General features: G+C 34.4%; 1 protein-coding gene across 6 annotated transcripts in view; it reads right to left on the bottom strand.

The window, feature by feature from the left end:
* LOC149796476 (intermembrane lipid transfer protein VPS13D-like) overlaps positions 1 to 9,928 on the bottom strand; it is a 360,667-nt gene extending 350,739 nt beyond the window's left edge. For all 6 annotated transcript variants that reach the window (XM_089961181.1, XM_089961184.1, XM_089961183.1 and 3 more), the window contains exons 1-3: positions 9,850 to 9,928; positions 1,502 to 1,613; positions 383 to 460 (exon numbers count right to left, since the gene is read on the bottom strand). In XM_089961181.1, coding sequence (XP_089817307.1) covers positions 383 to 460; positions 1,502 to 1,598 — 175 coding nt within the window. In that variant the 5' untranslated portion in view covers positions 1,599 to 1,613; positions 9,850 to 9,928. The remainder of the gene's footprint in view (positions 1 to 382; positions 461 to 1,501; positions 1,614 to 9,849) is intronic.
* Between the last annotated feature and the right edge of the window lie 9,912 nt (positions 9,929 to 19,840).

Here is a 19,840-nt window from a genome sequence, read left to right as displayed (position 1 = left end):
GAGTGGTCTCGATACGAAAGTAATGGGTCCGTTAAGCAAAAAAAAATACACACAAAAATCCAATTTTACCCTTCTGCTCATGCGAGAGAGAAATAGCCAATGAAAAAAACAATGTTTCTAACAATTAGGCATTATGTTATTAAAAAATCATCTGGAAGTTGATCTATTAGGATTTATTCCGAAATAGCTTTCAAAATGTGTTTCCTACTCGAATTTCAGATGAAAACAGCAAAAACTTCCAGGGGTTAATGTGTTAAATAACACCATAACACCATTATTATACCAATTTACACATGAAGCAAAACAAATAAAATGATTTCACATTATTTTATATATTTTTTCAACAACAAAAGGCAAATATTAGTCAATATTATTATCTCACCATTTTTAACTTCAAGGGGCAGTCCCAAGCTCTTGAAGGCATCTTTTTTCAGGGGTAGGTTCTCAAGCTCTACAGCCCCTATAAATATATACATGTAAATGTAGTGCCATCAAAGATCACTGATACGATTTATCTGAGACTCTCACTTGAACTTAATTAAACAATTTAGCTAATGATATCAAACTCACTTATTTCATCAAATACTGAATTAAAAGTAAGATCAAACCAATGTTGAGAAATCTTTATTCAACCGATTATAAGTCCTATTCTATAATGTAACTAGAAATCCAAAGGAGCCTTCGCCGAATTGCCGTTATTGCCTTACTTGCTAAAATAATTTAGCAAACTCATTTTATCCACAGAGTAACTATCAGCTTGCTTGACAACTACTTCTAAAGTGATCATAACATCAATTTTCTCTTTTAAATACAAACTGAAACAGCTCATTAATTAGCATAATTGTTTCGCTTCAAACACAATATCGCACGTGGAAGAATCATTACTGTCATTTAATCAATTCATAAAGGAAACCAACACTGATGTCGGTAAAGTACCTTTCATTAATTTAATTACATTGACTTGCTGGATTAAAATCATAGATTGCAACAAAACTGCTTACAACACTACTAATTAATCATACTGGCTTTCTTTTGTTTGACGTGTTTTGATTTGCCGATAATTTGGTCTCTTAGCCCAATATGCAGTCAAGCGGTAAAAGGATGTAAATGTATACACGAAGAGGGGTACAATCAAGTATTCAGTACACCCAGAGGGCATGATTGGCCAAATAAAGGCAGATATAGTGATTAAAGCACGAAAATAAGGACTAGCCCAACTTTTTCAAAAAGCACTTGTCCCGGACTAGTGACTTGGAAAATTTTACTTGTCCGACTTCAAAAATGACTAGTCCGGGACGTCGGGCTATGGGATTTGCTCAGCCCTGCATACACATTCTTTTCATGTATGTCTGTGGTAATATTCTGTGTACATATTGTCCTACTGCATTTTGTCAGTAATAATAGCAATAACAGTAATAATGGTGCTTTCTTTTACTATTGGGTATCTAAAGCATATACTTTATATAAATATGTCATATGACAAATGATTTATAATTGTCACCTTGAAGAAGAGCAATACTGAGCTGATCAGTGTTCAGGTTTTCTACATATTCCCCAACATAAGTGTTCAGTACCCAGGCAACAAGTCCCTCTAACATCCTCTTGCTAAAGTCCTACAAATAGAAAAATAATAAATCATAATCAGAAGTGATAAACAAAAGTCCATGGACAGACTGATACTACTATGCAAAATAAATCTTCCTAGACTGAAAGATAAGACCATTTCTTTTTCTGAACTGCTTCGCACTGAAATCAGCTCTCATATTCTTGAGCTATAAGATTTTCATAAATGCTGTGGTGACCATAATGGATGTCAGAAGCGCACCATTTTCATTTAGGGCCAAACCAGACATCAAAATCTTTTGGTGAAGACTTTGTCAGTAGGACCATCAATTCAGGTAGTGATAACAAAAATTTCAATATGGTCATCATGGCAGCTATATTGGATATAAGATGAGCACCATTTTCATTTAGGGATAACCAGAGACCAAAGTCTTTTGGTGAAGACCTTATGTCAGTAGGACCATCAATTCAGGTAGTGATAACATAAATTTCAATATGGTCATCATGGCAGCCATATTGGATATAAGATGAGCACCATTTTCATTTAGGGCCAAACCAGACACCAAAGTCTTTTGGTGAAAATCTTATGTCAGTAGGACCATCAATTCAATTGGTGAAGACTGGCTAACTGGGTCATCTTTTACAATGAAAACTTCCATTTGGAATGAAATGCGCAGATGATGATGGAGTTAGGGTCCCACATGGGCATAATCAGGTTGGAAATTATAAATCAATAAATGAACTAAGTTATGTGCGTATTTTAGCTCATTTGTGCTTTTCGTTTTTTTACATTGGTAGTGGGGTACAAATGAGGAGGCATATTCAGACTATAGTAACACCTGCATTACCTTCAAACCCCCTACTGAATTTATATTTGAATTGCAGCACCTGCAACGTTGTGTGACAAATAATATTAAAAACGGGGGAAATTTTGGGAATATGGAAACTGGAGTATGGGCTTGTGGAATTTCAGTAACAGCTTGTGATTTTAAATCAGCCCTGGGCCTGTATCTAAAAAAACAATTTCTTCTAGCATTGCCCAACTTTTCATTGATGGTAAGAACAATGCTGGACTACTCAGGCATAGCAGAGTCAGCCCATTAACGAGCTTGGCCCATAATGAACTAGGCCTACCCAAATTGGCCCATAATGTACTTGGTCCACATGAAGAACTCAGGCTATTACATATTCTGCCCATTTGGTCAGCCTTTCAGTCCACAATTTATATAATAGTAATGTGGATGTAATGTTCTTTTTGTTCAACAGCCAATTCATATTATATTTTCTTGCAGGGATCGTCCTGGGCTTCGCCAATGTCGCAAATTGCGATTTTTTTTCCTTATTGGCGACAAAAATATCCCATCTGGCAATTTTTTTGGCTACATACTTTTTGGTTATTTAATTTGTACATACAATCATGGATTTGGACTGAATAAATTTAAAGCCAGAACGAAAGGAAGCCACAAACTTGACTAAGCAATGCATTGGAATCAATCTGTTACACAAACGATCCTTTGTTCTTATTGACAACCCTATCTTTACAGTGCATTGTTACATCATAATCTGCTTATGCTGACATCTGGGCTGAGTACTGTATGCTGCGATACAGTCAATCATGCTACCGCACTATACCTACAACTGACCGACTTCTGAAGACACGAATAGAACAGATACAATTAATTGTATGGCTAATCCTTCTGTGTTTTTTATACATATACCAATACAATAGTTTTGCTAAACCTTCATAGAAAACTGATAACCTTTGAAGTACCGACTACTGTGTATAAATACAAAGCAAATGGAAAAAATCTCAATCACAATTACATCTGTCGCCAGTGCAGCATTTTACTCATTGATCTTTTTCTTTTGCCATCAGTCCCGTGTTACGGCTACAGAGACTTAAACTCTGCAACAAGAAATAGCAAAAAAAAAACAGTTTTGCATAATTAATAATAATTATTTATTTCTCAAAATACAGGAGTGAAAGAATCCCTAAATTGGGTGTGAATTTACGCTTATATATATGGTCCAATATTGCCAGGTGTTAACTCGTGTAAGTTTCATTCGTGGGAATGGAGATCCTATTTTTCTTGTCGAGAAAATTTATACAGCATTCAGTGATCATTCTTGGGATTTAGGAAGCAATTCGCTACAAGCTTTGTGAAGCTAGCCATAAAAGGTGGGGGGGCTGCTGAGAGACTACTGGTGCCACCTGTCAGCACTGAGGACTGTGAACGTGGATTCAGTAAGATGAACCTCATAAAAACTGACATCAGAAATAAGCTCTGCATCTCATCTCTCGAGAATTTAATGAGAATCAGCATATACAGATGTGAAAAATTAGACTTTGAAACTGCATTCAACAAGTGGGCAGCCCTAAAATCGCGACGGATCTTCATGTAACACTTTGTAACATTTTGTTAATGCTTATTGTAATTAAAGTATTAACTAATCCATCTTTTGTAATTTTCATTGCCTGTTACATTAATAGACTAAATTAACACTTGGAAAAATGTACACTACTTTTTTTGGCGACACTTTTTGAAAATTGGCGACAAAATATTGAGGTTGGCGATTTTTTTGGCGACAGCTTTTTAAAAGCCAGGACCATCCCTGTCTTGGTATATTTCTTTCAATGGTTCTTTATTACAAAATAGAAATATAGTTGGAAAAAAATCATAATATCAGATTTATTAAATTATACTGCATAATCAGTATTATGAAACTGTCCTTGTCCTGCCACTGTTGATGTTTACGACAGTATGTATTTAGTCTACTATTTGTAGTAGTCAAGATGTGTTGACACCTGCGAGACTGAGAAAAAATTTCAAATTGCAATGCATTTATCATCTAGTATAAAATTTTTTATTTGTGCACATCTTTGCCCTGTCGTATTTAAATGTTTTATTTGTATTTATTTATTTATTATCAGCAGAAAATATTCGATATGATCTTTTTTTTATTATACCAAATTGGGTACCCAAAAAAAGTCCACAGGATGAAATGTTTTTGTACGTTTTTAGATGACATTTAAGGAGCAGAACATTCAACAGTCAGGGTTAGATTGATCTGATTAAGATATATTACTATTAATATGCAGAACAAGCAATATTTAATTTAATCGGAGTATATGCGCGAGCATGGCTACATTAATATATACTTTAATTCCAATAGTAAACAGCTGACAAGCAAACTAACAACATGCAATATTTATAGGTTTTATTTCAGTAACAAATAATACAAACATGATTTTGGTCTTCCATACATAAAAGCAAACTTTTAAGGGGGATTTGGGGATCGCACCCAAATGGGATTTAGAGGGGCAGCTCCCCCAATCCGGGGGTCCAAGGGACCGAAGTCCCCTGGCCAAAAACGCATTTTACACATAAAAAACTGCACCTGGTGCAACTGATCATAAAATAATTTGTTCTGCAATACTATTGATGCTAAAGTTATTTCATGTGCATGTCAGTGTTCACATCGTAATTAAGTCAGAATAATTTGTCAATTTTAGCAGCAAATGTATTATATTTCTCTCTTTTCATAACAAATCTGTATAAAAGACACCCAAGTACATCAACTATGTACAAATAATCACATACATTCACTTGTCTTTTTCACTAATGGACACAACCTGTTCATATGCCAGTCGAGCTCTTTTTGCAGCTTTGGCAAAGATTTCTTTAGCCTTCCTTTTTGTCACCACTTACTTATTTGGCTCAATGCAAACCTGCCAACCCTGACGAGTCTGTCTCAGTAAGGCAGTTGATTTTTTTCCATAAGTTTGACCAGTTTTCTCAATGGCTTGTTGCTGTCTCTCAACTTGACACATAATTCATGGAAATTCTTTTTCCACTTTACATAATGACAGCAATCATATTTCCTGCGAGTCATTCTCAAATTGGCACATGATGTCCAATAAATATAACTGTGTCCCTTCCAGCTTTTATTCTCAAGAATATTCCTTTTTATTTTTCCTGTGTTGATTATTAACACTTTTCAAGAGGTTTATTTTCCCTTTTGTCTTAAAGATGCATCACTTGCTGGATGACACTTTTTAAAAATAATTATATGATCAACAGTTTGATCATGCAGACAATTCGCATGAACAAATAGGTGCAGATTAAAGTGTCTGATGTGCTGCTGTGAAGTTAGTCTGGTTTCCTGACAAATTTCACTACTAATATGAAACCTAGATCCAAATCAAGCATGGATGAACAAATTTTCAGGATTTTTCGGCAATGATCATTTTTCTGTAGTTTTTGCTTTTATGCCACAAGTCCATATTTTAAGGGTAATTTTCGTAAGGCTTATGGCAAAATCATAAGAGTTGGTAGGTCTGTCAATGTGCAATCATTTCTTTTCCTTGTCAATGAAAGCTTTTTTCCTTTCAAGCTGGTATTTGTATTGGCGACATGCAGTGCACATATTGTGACAGAGTACTACATCTGTTCTGTCAAGCAAGAAATCTTTCCTCTTAAAGTAATTTATTTTACTTTTCTCAGATGCCTTCTGAGCTTTGATTTTTCCATATGCAGCTTCTTTTGTAGGTGCTGTTCCAAACTCTTCCAACCATGATTTCCATAATTCAGATCTTTCTCGCAGAGGTCATAAAATGCCAGTCCTTTAGCATTCAGTTTTCATATAAAATGACCAACTAAATTTCCGTCAACTTTTCGCTCCAGTCATTCCTATAAGTTTTTTAAAATCTTTATGTAAACATTTTGTGTCATGCTCTCTCTCAACTTGGGATGCCATGTTTTGCAAGTATGCTTCTTTTTTCCATTGCCATCAGTTTCCATTATACAAAGGTTCATTGGATGAATTTAAATCATTGACCAATCAGAATACTCTTTACGAGAGTCATGTGCTAACTAATATATGGAACTAATAATTTACAAGGGTCGTTGCAGAATGGGACTGCACAGACCATTTTTTTAAAAACAGATCAGAGATAATATAAAAATGGACTACAAAAAAATCTGATTCAACTCAGGAGAAAAGCAGAATTACACTTTAAAACGGAGAAAAATCATGTCTGAAGACAAATAAATTATTCACTAAATCAGTCATTGGTAGGACCATAGATATGATCATATTGCCTCAGTAGTTTTTAAGCATTTTGTCTCTTTCTTGGAATACTCCACCCTGTACTGGTAAAGTCAGCCCCATTTCCTTGACAAATAGATACTAATTATCATTCAACTGATAAAATTAAGACAAAAGGTTTTAATTAGATTTCACCAAAGGCTGAATTTCAAGTAAGTCTAAAATAGAGTTCTCTACATTTTCAGTGACGATTTAAAAAAATTATGGAGCAAATGATATTGTAACCATCACTGTAAACAAAACATTGGTACCTAAAATTGACTGTAACATACATGTACTTCAAACTGTATTGCCATGAGTTACAGGAATCACAAGCAAGTGCATGCTGCTTTGTAGTTACTTCTCTTGAACAATCCACACCCCTGGATGCATTATTATGATCATTTAATTTTTAGGGCTTATCTAGTCCTACAATGTAAGACATAGCACATGCTATTTTTGTTTTAGTGCTATGTCTTAGTACCCAAATAAATGGTTTGTATAGCGTGTTCCAAACTCGGTTGACATTGAAATGAGTAGTCAAAGTTTCAGGAATATGTCACACATTTGGCAGCTCATATCAACACTCTTCCACAAACTGATAAGTAATTAATATACTTACTGTGCTGTTTTTATCCTGGTGGAATCAAAATCTGACACTAGCAAATGGATGCATTTTCATGTTCATTTGACATACATTTAAATTTGTTGAAATGCAACGGTAGTCAAGGTATGCCAAAGTATGTTCATGTTGAGGATATGTTTCTTTGACAAAACAAAATGAAGCTTACCGTTCCAATAGGCATAATATATTTTTATTCACTTCGTTAAAGAATAATATTTCAACGTTACCCGATTATGGCATTCTTGACTTTCATCCGTTTCCAGACAAATGAAATGCAGGCCAACAGAACTTGAAAACAGGTACATTTCTTTTGTGAGAATTTTAACTTATGAGAGAAAAGACATCACAGTAAGTCTGACTAAAACATTATGACTTTACTTTGTAGAAAAGCATTGTTATTTTAGTTGCCAGTTGTACGAGATATTCCTGACAATTTTATTTCTTTTATGATGTTACTCCATCAAAACACGCTACACAGCGCCATTATTTAGGCAGTAAGACCCTGACAACCAAAACAATAAATGTCACAGGGCTCGAATTTAGCACAAATTTCTTTGTAGCCAGAAGGACTAGTATATTGAGAAATTTACTAGTCCTGCCAAATCTTTACTAGTCCTGTTCACAAAATAATGTCAAACAGCTTTCAAGTACGTTTACCTATTCAATTTTAAAGTTTGAACAACCTGCAACAAAACTGGATGTTTTCTGTGTGTTTGTTTTTGCAAATTGCGTACACCAGTTACACCACATAATGTTCCTTTCCTCGTCATAATTCAGCCATTCCATGTCTTTTGTCCATTTCTTCTGAAATTTTCCAATACGCTTTTCCCTATCATAAGAATTATTCCTCATCATTCTCATTCAACTTTTTTTTTTTTCTGGTGGCTGAACACCTTCTATCAAATGCCACATTTTACCTGTCTTGATTTGAAATATGAGATGTTATAATATAGCTGATGCGAATTATTTAAAGCAAGAAAAGGAATGGCACAGTGTCCTTTATATAAAAAAGTCAGAGCAAGAAACACATTTTAAAGCACATGTCTTTGCCCCCCCCCACCTTAAATGGCCTCTCCCTAACAAAGACTTAACTTCAGGGGATATTCTGCATGATCAAAGCAGTGGCTATTGTAAACACTGTTATAAAATATTAGCATCAGAAGACTGTTAGTTTCAGCTTGGAAAAGATGTGTTCCCATCAAACGAAGCCATCTGACACTCGACGCGTTGTATTTAACAGCTAAATTACGGTATCATAAGTCGTAAGTTTGGTAACTGTTCCTAATTAATCGAACCTCAATGTTATTTTGTGTGGTAAACTGCTTTGTAGTTTGTTACTGTGGTCAAGTGAATAAAGTGTGATACCACATCATTTTTTCATGTCAATCGTTATCAGATTATTTAGCACAAAATCGGATGGATTCTTGTTATAGAAACCCACCTTTCCGAGGCAGAAATTGACTTCATCTTCTCATGCTAATATTTTATGACTGTTTACAATGGCCACTGCTTTGATTCTACAGAACATCTGCTAAGTCAAGTCTTTATTAGGGAATGGCGTAAACAAACGCTCACTATTGATAACCAAAAGGGCTGAGTATGTTATGGCAAAATTTCTTAATTAAATTTGCTTGGGGCAAATCTGTAATGGGCCGACTTTTTTTTAAATTCAAATTCTCACAAAAGAAATGGCCCTATTTTCAAGTTTCGTTGGCCTACATTTCAGTTGGTTCGAAAGCAATGAAAGCCGGGAATACCGAAATCGGGTTATGTTGAAATATTATTCTTTAACGAATCAAACAAAAATATATTATGCCTATTGGAACTGTAAGTAATGGTTCATTTTGTTCAAGAAACTTATCCCTAACATGTACCTACTAGAACTCAGTTCGGCATACCTAGACTACTGTCGCATTGCAACAAATTCAAATGTATGTCAAAGGAACGTGAAAAATGCGTCCATTTGCTAGTATCATATTTTCATTCCGCCAGGATAAAGACAACACAGTAAGCATATAAATTACACATAAATTAGTGGAAGAGTGTCGATATAGGCTGACATGCGTGTGAGATGTTCCTGAAACTTTGATACTCATTCCGATGTCAACGACATCGGAATACGCTATACAAGGCCGTTATTTGGATAGTAAGACATAGCACCTAAACAAAATCAACATGTGCTATGTCTTGCATGTCGGACTAGTCTTACATGTAGGTCTAACCTTTAAGATAGCCCGTTTTACTCTACCATCCTCAATCAGAATGCATTTTGCATCAATTGACGTGTCATGCAGGTCGTGAGGAATGTAGTAGTCACCATGTCACTTTCATGTTGTAGTTAGGTTTCAAGCTAACGTGACGACTTACAGTAAATTTGGGATGACAAATGGCGATGCTCTATAGTATTGTGTACATTTTAGCCCTAGTCACTCGTGTTTTCACAAATGATGATGACCTATCGTTGCGGTCTCTACAAAATCAGCATTTCTCCATGTCAGTAGACTACCATGCCTCTATTTTTATTAGTATATATGTGTGTCAAATGAACGACTGAAATAATCATTTCAACTCACATGATTTCTTGAGCAGTTAGAAAATAATACACAAACAGCCTTTTCTCATAGCAATTCCTTTTTGTAGGTCATAGGAAGTAGAATAGTTGGCGAGTAAAAGGGACGTAACTCAGTTATAGTCTTAATTAGCACATCACTACCCTCTTGCTAAGTTCCTCTACAGTGCATTTGATACAAATACGGTGGGCAGACCTAAAAGAAGATAAACAAATAAAACAAATATATTTTGCATATTATTAGAACTATATATATCCTTATGTGCAAAGTCAATGATGAACATATGTATTAGGTTTTTAACGCTGCCATAAAATGGTCAAGCGTCAGTCAGTAAGTCTGGGTGGCAGATAAACTAAGACTCAGTAATACAATTGCCATTTCTTTAATCGGTTGTAATAGAGCCAAGACATACTTAGTTGGCAATTTGATAAAAGTTGTGTGAAATTTTGCACCACTGATACAATTTTGGGCTTTATTTATAACTAACCTTCACAGTCCCATATCTTTTGCCATCCGCCGCACTTACACAGTGATGCCATCTATCTCAATCTTAAAGCACAAATAGAATCTTACGGCACATTGGAACAATTCAGGCTATTGGTAACAATTAAATTAGGCATCCCGCCAAAAGTCATACAAAATCAAAGATATAGGCATACATGCATGCATGCATGCATATTTACAAAAAATTAAATTACTCCAAGACCTTCTTTCATAAGAGTAAAATATATGTAGCAGGAGCATATGTTTTAATAAGGCAGAAGTGTGTATTTTATTATTTTATGTAATTAATGGTTATTGATGAGTGAAATAAAGTCATCAGTTGCAATTATTGTATTATTCTCATTTTACACATATTTAGCCATTTAGGCAACCTTGAACCAGGATTACCTGCTCGAGTTTTGTTCACTGAGCAATGAAGCGACCTTGATTACTGTTCATGCTGGATTGTTCTATTGTATGACAAGTGGTAAGTAACTTTCTGATTGATTAGTTTGCTACTTGTCTGTATAAACAGCATGGTATGAACAGCATATTAGTGTGGTCATTCTTCTGAATGGTTCTGGAAATGGCATTGCATTAAGAAAAGTGCCTAATGGTTCTTTTGCTTCAAGGAAAATGTGACTTTACTTTTGTCTCATATGATAAGGTAAATAGATTTATATTATGGTTAATGAAACAGTTTATTTTATATGTACTCTGTATATTTCTCTAGAATGTATGTTGACGTATTTTAGCACCTTTGATAGGTTATCAACCTGCATATTTTTTTATGCCTATCATTCTGTCCATACGCTTGTCTGTCAGCTCTCTACTTTTGCTATACACACTGATTTTTATGTTCAGGTTTATCTGGTCCACTATGTCTCTGGATGGATAATTAATAAATATATGATGTAGTAAGTTATTCGTATTAAATGTACTGTAAATGGAATTAATGTATACATGCAGAACAATAATGCACTGATGACGGTATTATTTATAGTTGTAGTAAACGTATTTTTATTGTATTTGCAGGGTGTAACAAAGCAGGAGAAATGTATTTATCTCCATTTACCGACCTCGTGCACAATAAAACCCAATTTCTTATAACAAATGCTGGACTTGTATTGTCTGTTCTGTGAGTAGAAGGCAAGTGCTGTAACATATATACTATATCTTTCATGTACTGTTTTTAAGACAGTATTCCCGCCGCACCCCCACCCTCTTTTTTCTTCACTTTTTTGCAAGTCAATAGTAATAGTAGTGACGCGAGGCACTATAGGGTCAAATGACTATATAGTGAAAATGAAGGAAAATGTAAAGGGTCAATGGGAATTTAACACTGGAATGGCACTATAGGGTCAACAGGAATAGAACAAGACTGACGTAACGGCACTGGATACAGGGACATGGGGAAACGGCAGCATGTTACAAGTGGCTGACCAAAATCGGGCATTTGCTGGGTAACTGTTGCAATTAGTTGGACTGAATACGCGCTACTGTAGGTAGGTAGGTGAAATCAATTTGATAGGAGCAAAGGGGTTTGATAACGTCAAACAAGACATAAAATACACACACACGCACACACACCAAACGTCCTGTGTTAGTTCAGGACGTAAGAGAATGAGATCAAATCTCATAAATTATACTATCCCTTACATTACAAAAAAAATACTATCCATCACACCCACCTTACCATCCAACTATATCATACTCACTATCCAAGAAAAACGTCATGTGTTCACTTAGAATGTCCTATTTGGTTGTTTCTTGTTTAGTTTTAGCTTTTTTTTTTTTATTAAAAATGGACATTTATTATAGCATGAAAAAAATGGCATTCTTTTACGAAATGTAAATACGTTGTAAATGTTTTTTTGCGAAGGCATGAACTTTAATTGTAAAGTCTTCAAAACCATAACTAGATAAGTTGCATATATGCTTATTTCATTTTTATGTATTACACGAATAGTACTTAGACCAAAGCGCAGGCCATAGAGACCATGTAATACTTCGAATAAATGTTTTGTATGAATATAATATACTTTTCTTTTTGGAGTCTATATTCTATCCGTGAGTCGTTCTTTGGATATCTCCTTCTTTTTATGTCTTTCTATTTTCTGTGACTTGGAACTTGACGACCCTTCCAAAACATACAAAGAAAGAAAGCGAAGTGGCAAGAAAAAAAAATTGCTGGTCATTAAGAGAGCTATAGACGGTACTGTGCTGGTAGGACACGTACGTACTCCAGAAAACACTGCTCGGCAACGATGTCTGTCACTGTCACTTCTACTTTGCCGTGGACCACGATGACACCAGCTGATTTGATACCCGTGTTTCCTCATTTTATTTTATTTGTTGAAAAATACTAAACCGATTTTTTAAAGGAACTAACCTTTATATCGACAAAAGAGACATCACCTGCTGCTCTTACTTATCACTGTTGCTTCACCTACAAAGGTGATTTCTCTCCTAAGTGCAAGTCAGAGCAGCTGCGTTGCAAAGGTGACTGAATTTTATCTACACAAAATCTGTTACACCTCTATATTATATTTCTGTTTGTGACAAGACTTGGTATATTTTTCATTTTCTAAAGTGGAAATGTTTACAAGCCGTACAAGCTTAAGTGACTTTAGTCTTTGACACTCGCACTGACTCTCCACTTTACATCGTCACGAGGAAAATACCTATCCAATTGTTACCATTTTCCAAAACACGCACACTTCTTTAAACTTTGCCAGAAATTGGTGCTTCTTTATTTGTGAATATCGCATAGACCCGTTCCAGCATATACAGCTGGTCATGTATCGAAAATGTTGATATTGCTACGACGATATTAGGTCTGGCAAGATACAGCGAGGATTACTCGAGGTCAGCTGGTCCGTCAGTGATGTTTGCAAAGGATACTACTGATCAGCCTGAGAGTAATAACGTAACACTAAATGCAGCTGGAACTGAAGTTGTATCGATGAACGAAAATTTCAACTTAGGATTTGCCGCAAGTAGATCAATGTTAAATGGAGAAGAGAATTTTTCGTGTGTGATTCCACTATTACATATCTCTGACTTTTGTAGAAATGTCAGAAACATTATCTTTGGAGCTAAACACACCGTGGTACTTGTGAAAAAGCCATTGACAATGATCCAATTTGGCAACCCAACGCAGTTGATGCTGGTAAAGGAATATTAACAAAACTGTCGTTGTGGATACCAGTAATGACGCCATCACTTGCTGAAGAAGAAAAACTACTTGCTTTTAAGAACTCAGGTGGTAAATCAGTGTTATCATGGTTGACAATGACTACAGATAGCGTTCAAATTAATGCGGCTGGGTTATTCACATGGCAAATACCATCACAGCAAGGGGTTTCTGCACCACGACCTATATTCATCGCTTTTCAGGAAAATGCTAGAATAGATTCACAGGAACGAAATACAATGGCTTTTGACACACTTAGAGTTTCTGAAGTTGCTTTGAGGATAAATGGACATCAAGAACCTTCTGAAGAAGTTTTGTTAAATTTTGAACAAAATCATGTTGCACGTGATTATCATCGGTTGATGACATTTATGGGGCGTGATCAAAATGTTGACACAGGTTTACAACTATCTAAGCGGGATTTCACAACATTATATCCAATTTGTTACTTTTCGTTGGAACATTTAGATTCAGGCAATCTGTCGTTGATACACACTTCCGAGCTCGTGTAGTTCGACTGCCCGCTGGTGGCTATAGAACAATCGCTGTTATACTCAGTGACAAATAAATGTTACTTGAAAGTGTTGGTGGACGAATGAGTTATTGACGCTCCAGTAGAAAACGTAATTAAATTGCTCATGATATTTATAATGTCATATTGTCAAATTAATGTCACTCTGACTTCCGGTCAGGTGAAAAAATTGCAGTTGACACTTGCAAGTAAATGCGGAACAAAAGCAACACTGAAAAAGGATAAAATTTCTAGTGGCGGTCCAAACAAATTATCATTAATCAAGACTCAACTCAAACATTTTAATAAGGTTTTAGAATCAAAAACCGGAGTTCACCTTCATCTTTCTCCGAGTTCCATTAAAGACTCAATTAAAACATGCGGTATATTTCCACTTCTTGCGGCTATACCAGCGCTAATAGCCGCTAAAGCTAACGCTGTAGCAAAAACAGCTGGACTTGGTGCTGAAGGAACTGCCGTTGGAATGGCTTTAAAGAAATCAACACGATGGGGATTTATAAAAAGGGGGAAAGGCCTAAGATTACCAGGAACCCCTTATCGGTACGGAAAAGGTCTGAGACTTCCAGGAAAACTTCGTTGATTCTTCCAATGTCAAATTTTGATCTACTTGATTGTGCAAACAATTAAATATCAAAACTTTTAGAGCTTTTTTATGCGTGATAAATTACCAAAATAACCAAACAATATAGATCCACGTGAAATTGTTTATTTCGATTCGTATGGTTTGGCTCCACCAAAAGAATTTATAAATTACGTAAACACCATAAAAACTCCAATTTGGTATTCCTCATTACCAACATAAACACAGACCGATCCGCCAAGATGTGGTCGTGAAGCAATTAATGTACTCAATGCTATATCTTAATCATCATTACCACCTCATAAAGTCGTGCACGATTATGCAAGTAATCGTTTTAAACAGATCTTAAAGTATAATGGTTGATATTTTCGGAAGATCTTCTTCTATTAAAGATAAGAAAGAAAAAAAAATGATATTGATTTGTTAAATTACGCGACTAAAGATGAACTTGCCGATATTATATAGTGTCATCAGAATTCTCAACATGGTTACAGCAAAATAACACTGTAAAACATACCGCAGAAGTCACTGGCGTGTATAGGCTGTCCGTGTTCAGCGGTGCAAAATATAGTATATTTACCACGTATCCATGACGTCATTCCTCCGATATTTTTTCTTGAACCGTGTCTGTTGTGTTAAATAAAGGAGACGAAGAAACGTTTATGTTGGAATCATTTGATAAAAAATTAACCGCAGCGTTTTACTGGTGGTGTCTGGAATTTGTGACTGAAACACCATATTCGATTACTAAATAAAATATAATGAGCATTCCGATCAACGTTCAACATTATACATATAATCAAGCATGTGAATGGCAAGCAAAATTAAAAAATATCGTTGACGAGTATGTAATAAAAATAAAGAAATATTGCAGACGTGCAGTTATCGTTGACATAATTGTTTATGCACCGTCTGCTGTTATTGCTTGAACTAGCGTATTATTATCAACAATAACAATGACATCACCAACAGTTGTAACAATCTGTGTTTCAGCTGCAACAGCAATTGCTGGTATTCTTAGTATCATTGCCAAAAAAATATGCACGTGTACAAATGCATAATTGCATGATCATATAATAAAATTACACACAGCGACCTTAGCATACTCCAAATTATCTTCGTTATTATCAACAAGTCTTAGTGATGGGAAAATATCAGATTTTTAGTTCACGAATATAATTAAAATCTACAATGACTGTGATTGATTTAGAAAATCATGATTTAAATAAGAATGTCAACTCCGAACGAGCTACTTGAGCAGATTGTCATTATTACAACTCAGTCAAAAACAACTGATATCGGTAAGCTCAACTAATCCAGAATTTAGCGTTAACTTTCCAAGTGCAATTCCAGTAAAAAAAACATCGCACTAGCACAATTACGAGTATACCATAGTTGGCAAAATATCAGATCAAAATAGAACAAATCAATAATGAATTCCAACGTAGAATAAAATCAATAATAGAAAGAGAATCCAAAATAGCTATAACAGTTCATGAGCTAACTTTATCATTAGGGTGGCCTGAAATTTCACCGGGTTATCAAAGACCACCATAACCTCAACGAGATGATTTTTCCACAAACGAATTTTTTTAAATAACAAATCCAGAATATGGAAATACGTGGCCATGGCGTCATTAAACTTCCTGATGGCAAAATATTTCCTAAAACACCATTTTCAGTAACTGATTTTGGTAGAGAAATTGATGTTAATGGAAAAACCTACACTGAAATTGTTCATGAAAGAGATTTCAGATTACTGGGCCATGAAATTAAAACTGAACATATAATTATGTCCACGACATTAGTGCAATTATTTAAAAATTATATCCTGGAGTATCTAAAGAAAATCATTAAACTGTTATGTATATTTGATTTAATTATATCTGATTTAATATATATTTATTTCAATTTAATTGTTTGTCATTTTTTTTATATAAAAAAGTATTGTTCATTACATGATATTATAATGTAAATTTATTCACTAGAGATGATGCTTTTATTAGAGAATAGCTTTACCTTGGCTGTTAGTTTATAAACAACAGGTGTTGATCTAAATCTTGACCTTGTTTCAGAATTTGTAGCAACTTCGTAAAAAAGTTCTATTTTATTTTAAAATGATTGCCTGTTTCTAAGGTCATGGTGGGACCTTGTCTTTCAGATATCAACAATTTTTTTATTTTTTTATTTCTTAGAGCACTAATGATTGGTTTTCGGCAGGGTCACATTGGGTAAACGTGAGCTGTAACAAGTATTTGCTTCTATAAACTTTTAGAAGACGATCACGTGACCATTATTTACGTTTTACAAAGCCCATATAACCCATGTTTTGGAGAATTAATCTGTAGAAGTATGGTCATTAAATTGTTCGTTGTATGATATGCTGGTTGGAGTGATTTCAGATTACGTGGTTTGGAGTTATTTCAAATTACTTGGATTCGAAAGGATTAATTCTGTTTTATTTTCTGGAAAATACGTGTAGTCATGTAATATTATGGAACCAGGACAGTTTCTTTATAAAAATTTATTCAGCTATCAGTAACCGGAGTGATAATTTTTGTTTCTACAAAACCTGTAGACTTCAACGCTACTGATTGCAGCATGCGCCAATGTCTTCCATCTTGGATTCTTCGTCGGGATTCGAACGTGAAATCAGTAGAACGTTTTGTTATTAAGACTACTAAAATTTTATTCTTGGATTATTTTTGGATTTGATTCTATAAAACCGTATGTTCATATTTTGTTACAGAATTTTTCCAGGGAAATAAATTATTGTATTTTTTAAAAGCTTGTTTTTCATCTTTCTTGTGTTACTGTTTATTCCAGCCTAAACAGTTGATATAAGAAAAACAATACAAATTTAAATCAAATTGTGTCAAACCTTAAATATGCTAATCGAACTATTGTTGAGATAATAAATGACAGTACTTATGAGATCATTGGAGAAGGAAAAAAATAAAAAAAAAAAATCAGGAAACTATATATTAATCATTATAAAATAGCTGAATCAGATTTACTAAATTTTATATTACCAGAATTTTGCAACGACGAACTAATACTATCACTCAATAATATTATCAACGAAAATTTTCTTAAAATTGTTGAGTCATGGAGAAAAATAGCCCCACCAGCAGGTATTCTCAAACATAACAATGATCCATAGGCTGGCGGCAGACATATTTCACCAGGAATTGTAAATATAACATCAAGAATCGCAATCAATCTTGTAGGTGATGCAATTGTTGGCAGCTATCAAAATTGATCTTGAAAAAATCAAATCAAGCTGAACAAGGATATATTCTGTATACATTTACACCGCAAGTACCTCCTGGATATTTTATTGAACAAGAACCTATTAATCTTGTTTATCTGCGATGTCATAATTATGTATTATCAAGAATGCATTTCAAACTTACTGACCAATCCGGATACTTAATTGAATTACGTAGACACTTTTTCAATATAAATCTATACGTAAGATCTTAACGAGATATTTTTGTAGTGTTTTACAAATAATTATTTAATCAAGAGATATTATATAATGTACCAACACGTGAGAATTTTCATACACGACAAAGATGTACTTGAAAACGCAATCTGAACAATAATGACAGTCTCTAGTCAATACAGAACAATTTAGTGTTAACATAGTTATTGATGAACACGGCAACGAAGACTTTATGTTGACGCAGGAACAATTAAATGAACTGCGGCGGGAACATATTATGAAGATCACGTTTGAAAGAGATCAGATTATGAATTATGTAGATTCCTGCATTAAATTTGATCAACTTAAAAAAAATTGTCTATTTCTGAATAAAAAATATGATATCATTAAATTGATGAATATATTAACCTCAACTAAGATTAAAAAAATTATAGACATAAAAGAATTCTCAGGTAGAATAAAAGGCAGAGGATAATTAACCACGACATTGCCGTACTTTTAATTTTCATCAGTGACGTTGTCAATACTTTCAAATTCCTCTTTGCTATTTTCACTTTCACTTTCACTAGTAACAAAACTTTCGCTTTCACGGTCTGACAAAAACCTTTTTAACTGCCTCACGCGCGTGTCAATAATTTTCTTCGTTTCGTATTCGTGAGCTAATTCTGGTCTAAAGTTTTCGATCACTCTTGAGAAGGATACCAATTTTTAAACTTCCGTATCTTTTACAGTAACCAATGATTGGAACATAGCTTGTTGTATAATCTTTATGAACATATCTTTCGCGTTTGCAGTGATTCAAAATCAGAAATAATTTTTTCTGGAACAAGTTGAATTTTTATGCCGTCTTTATTAATTTTTTTTTATTTCAGAAATAAGATCATTACTATTTTCGCGATTCAATATATAGTATATATGTTGTAAAATATATATATTTAAAATAAAACGTATTAGATCATCGTTGGCCGTTTTTTCAGCCATTATTGACGTTTGAGGACGGTACACAACATATAATTTTTGTTTTAAGGATGGCACAACAACATATTGAAACATAATAACTGCGTACATACAATCTTAATTCAGAGGTCGGCACAAAACAAATAGTAGAATATTTACGGCATTGTTTTAAGCTATTTACACTATATACAAAAATAGTGTCAATGTGCCATAGTGTCATGATAATGGTTCATTTATAATATTCAGTCATGACAATGGTTCAGACAGGAATATACCACATAGTGTCATGATAATGGTACAGTTATAACTTTGTTTCAGACATGGCAATGGTTCACTCAGAAATACTACATAGTGTCATGACAATGGATCAGTTACGGTTCACTCATGACAATGGTTTAGTCAGGAATACCACATAGTATCACAACACAGATTCAGTTATGTCAAGTGCTCATTCAGGAATACCACATAGTGTCATGACATATAATCTTAAATCTAAGGACGGCACAAGTACATATAATCTTAATTCTAAGGATGGCACAATACATATACGTTCAACATAATTTTTCACACGCACACACACACACAAATCAACCCTAGGAGAGTGCGAAAGAGTACCCACCACGTGGTGATATTGTAGGGGAGGGTGTTTTTTCCTGTGGAAGTTCGAACTTTTCGACAGTTGACAGTCACGGGTTTCAATCGCCAGACCTCGCGTATATGAATCCAACATTCTACCATTGTACCACTGTACACATCCTACACATACCTGTTTCAGAAATTATTATAAAGTTACATATA

This window comes from Sinohyriopsis cumingii, chromosome 6, assembly GCF_028554795.1.
Source record: "Sinohyriopsis cumingii isolate HCF-2022 chromosome 6, ASM2855479v2, whole genome shotgun sequence".
In the NCBI taxonomy this organism is placed as follows: Eukaryota; Metazoa; Mollusca; class Bivalvia; order Unionida; family Unionidae; genus Sinohyriopsis; species Sinohyriopsis cumingii.
This window is presented reverse-complemented; position numbering and strand designations above follow the sequence as displayed.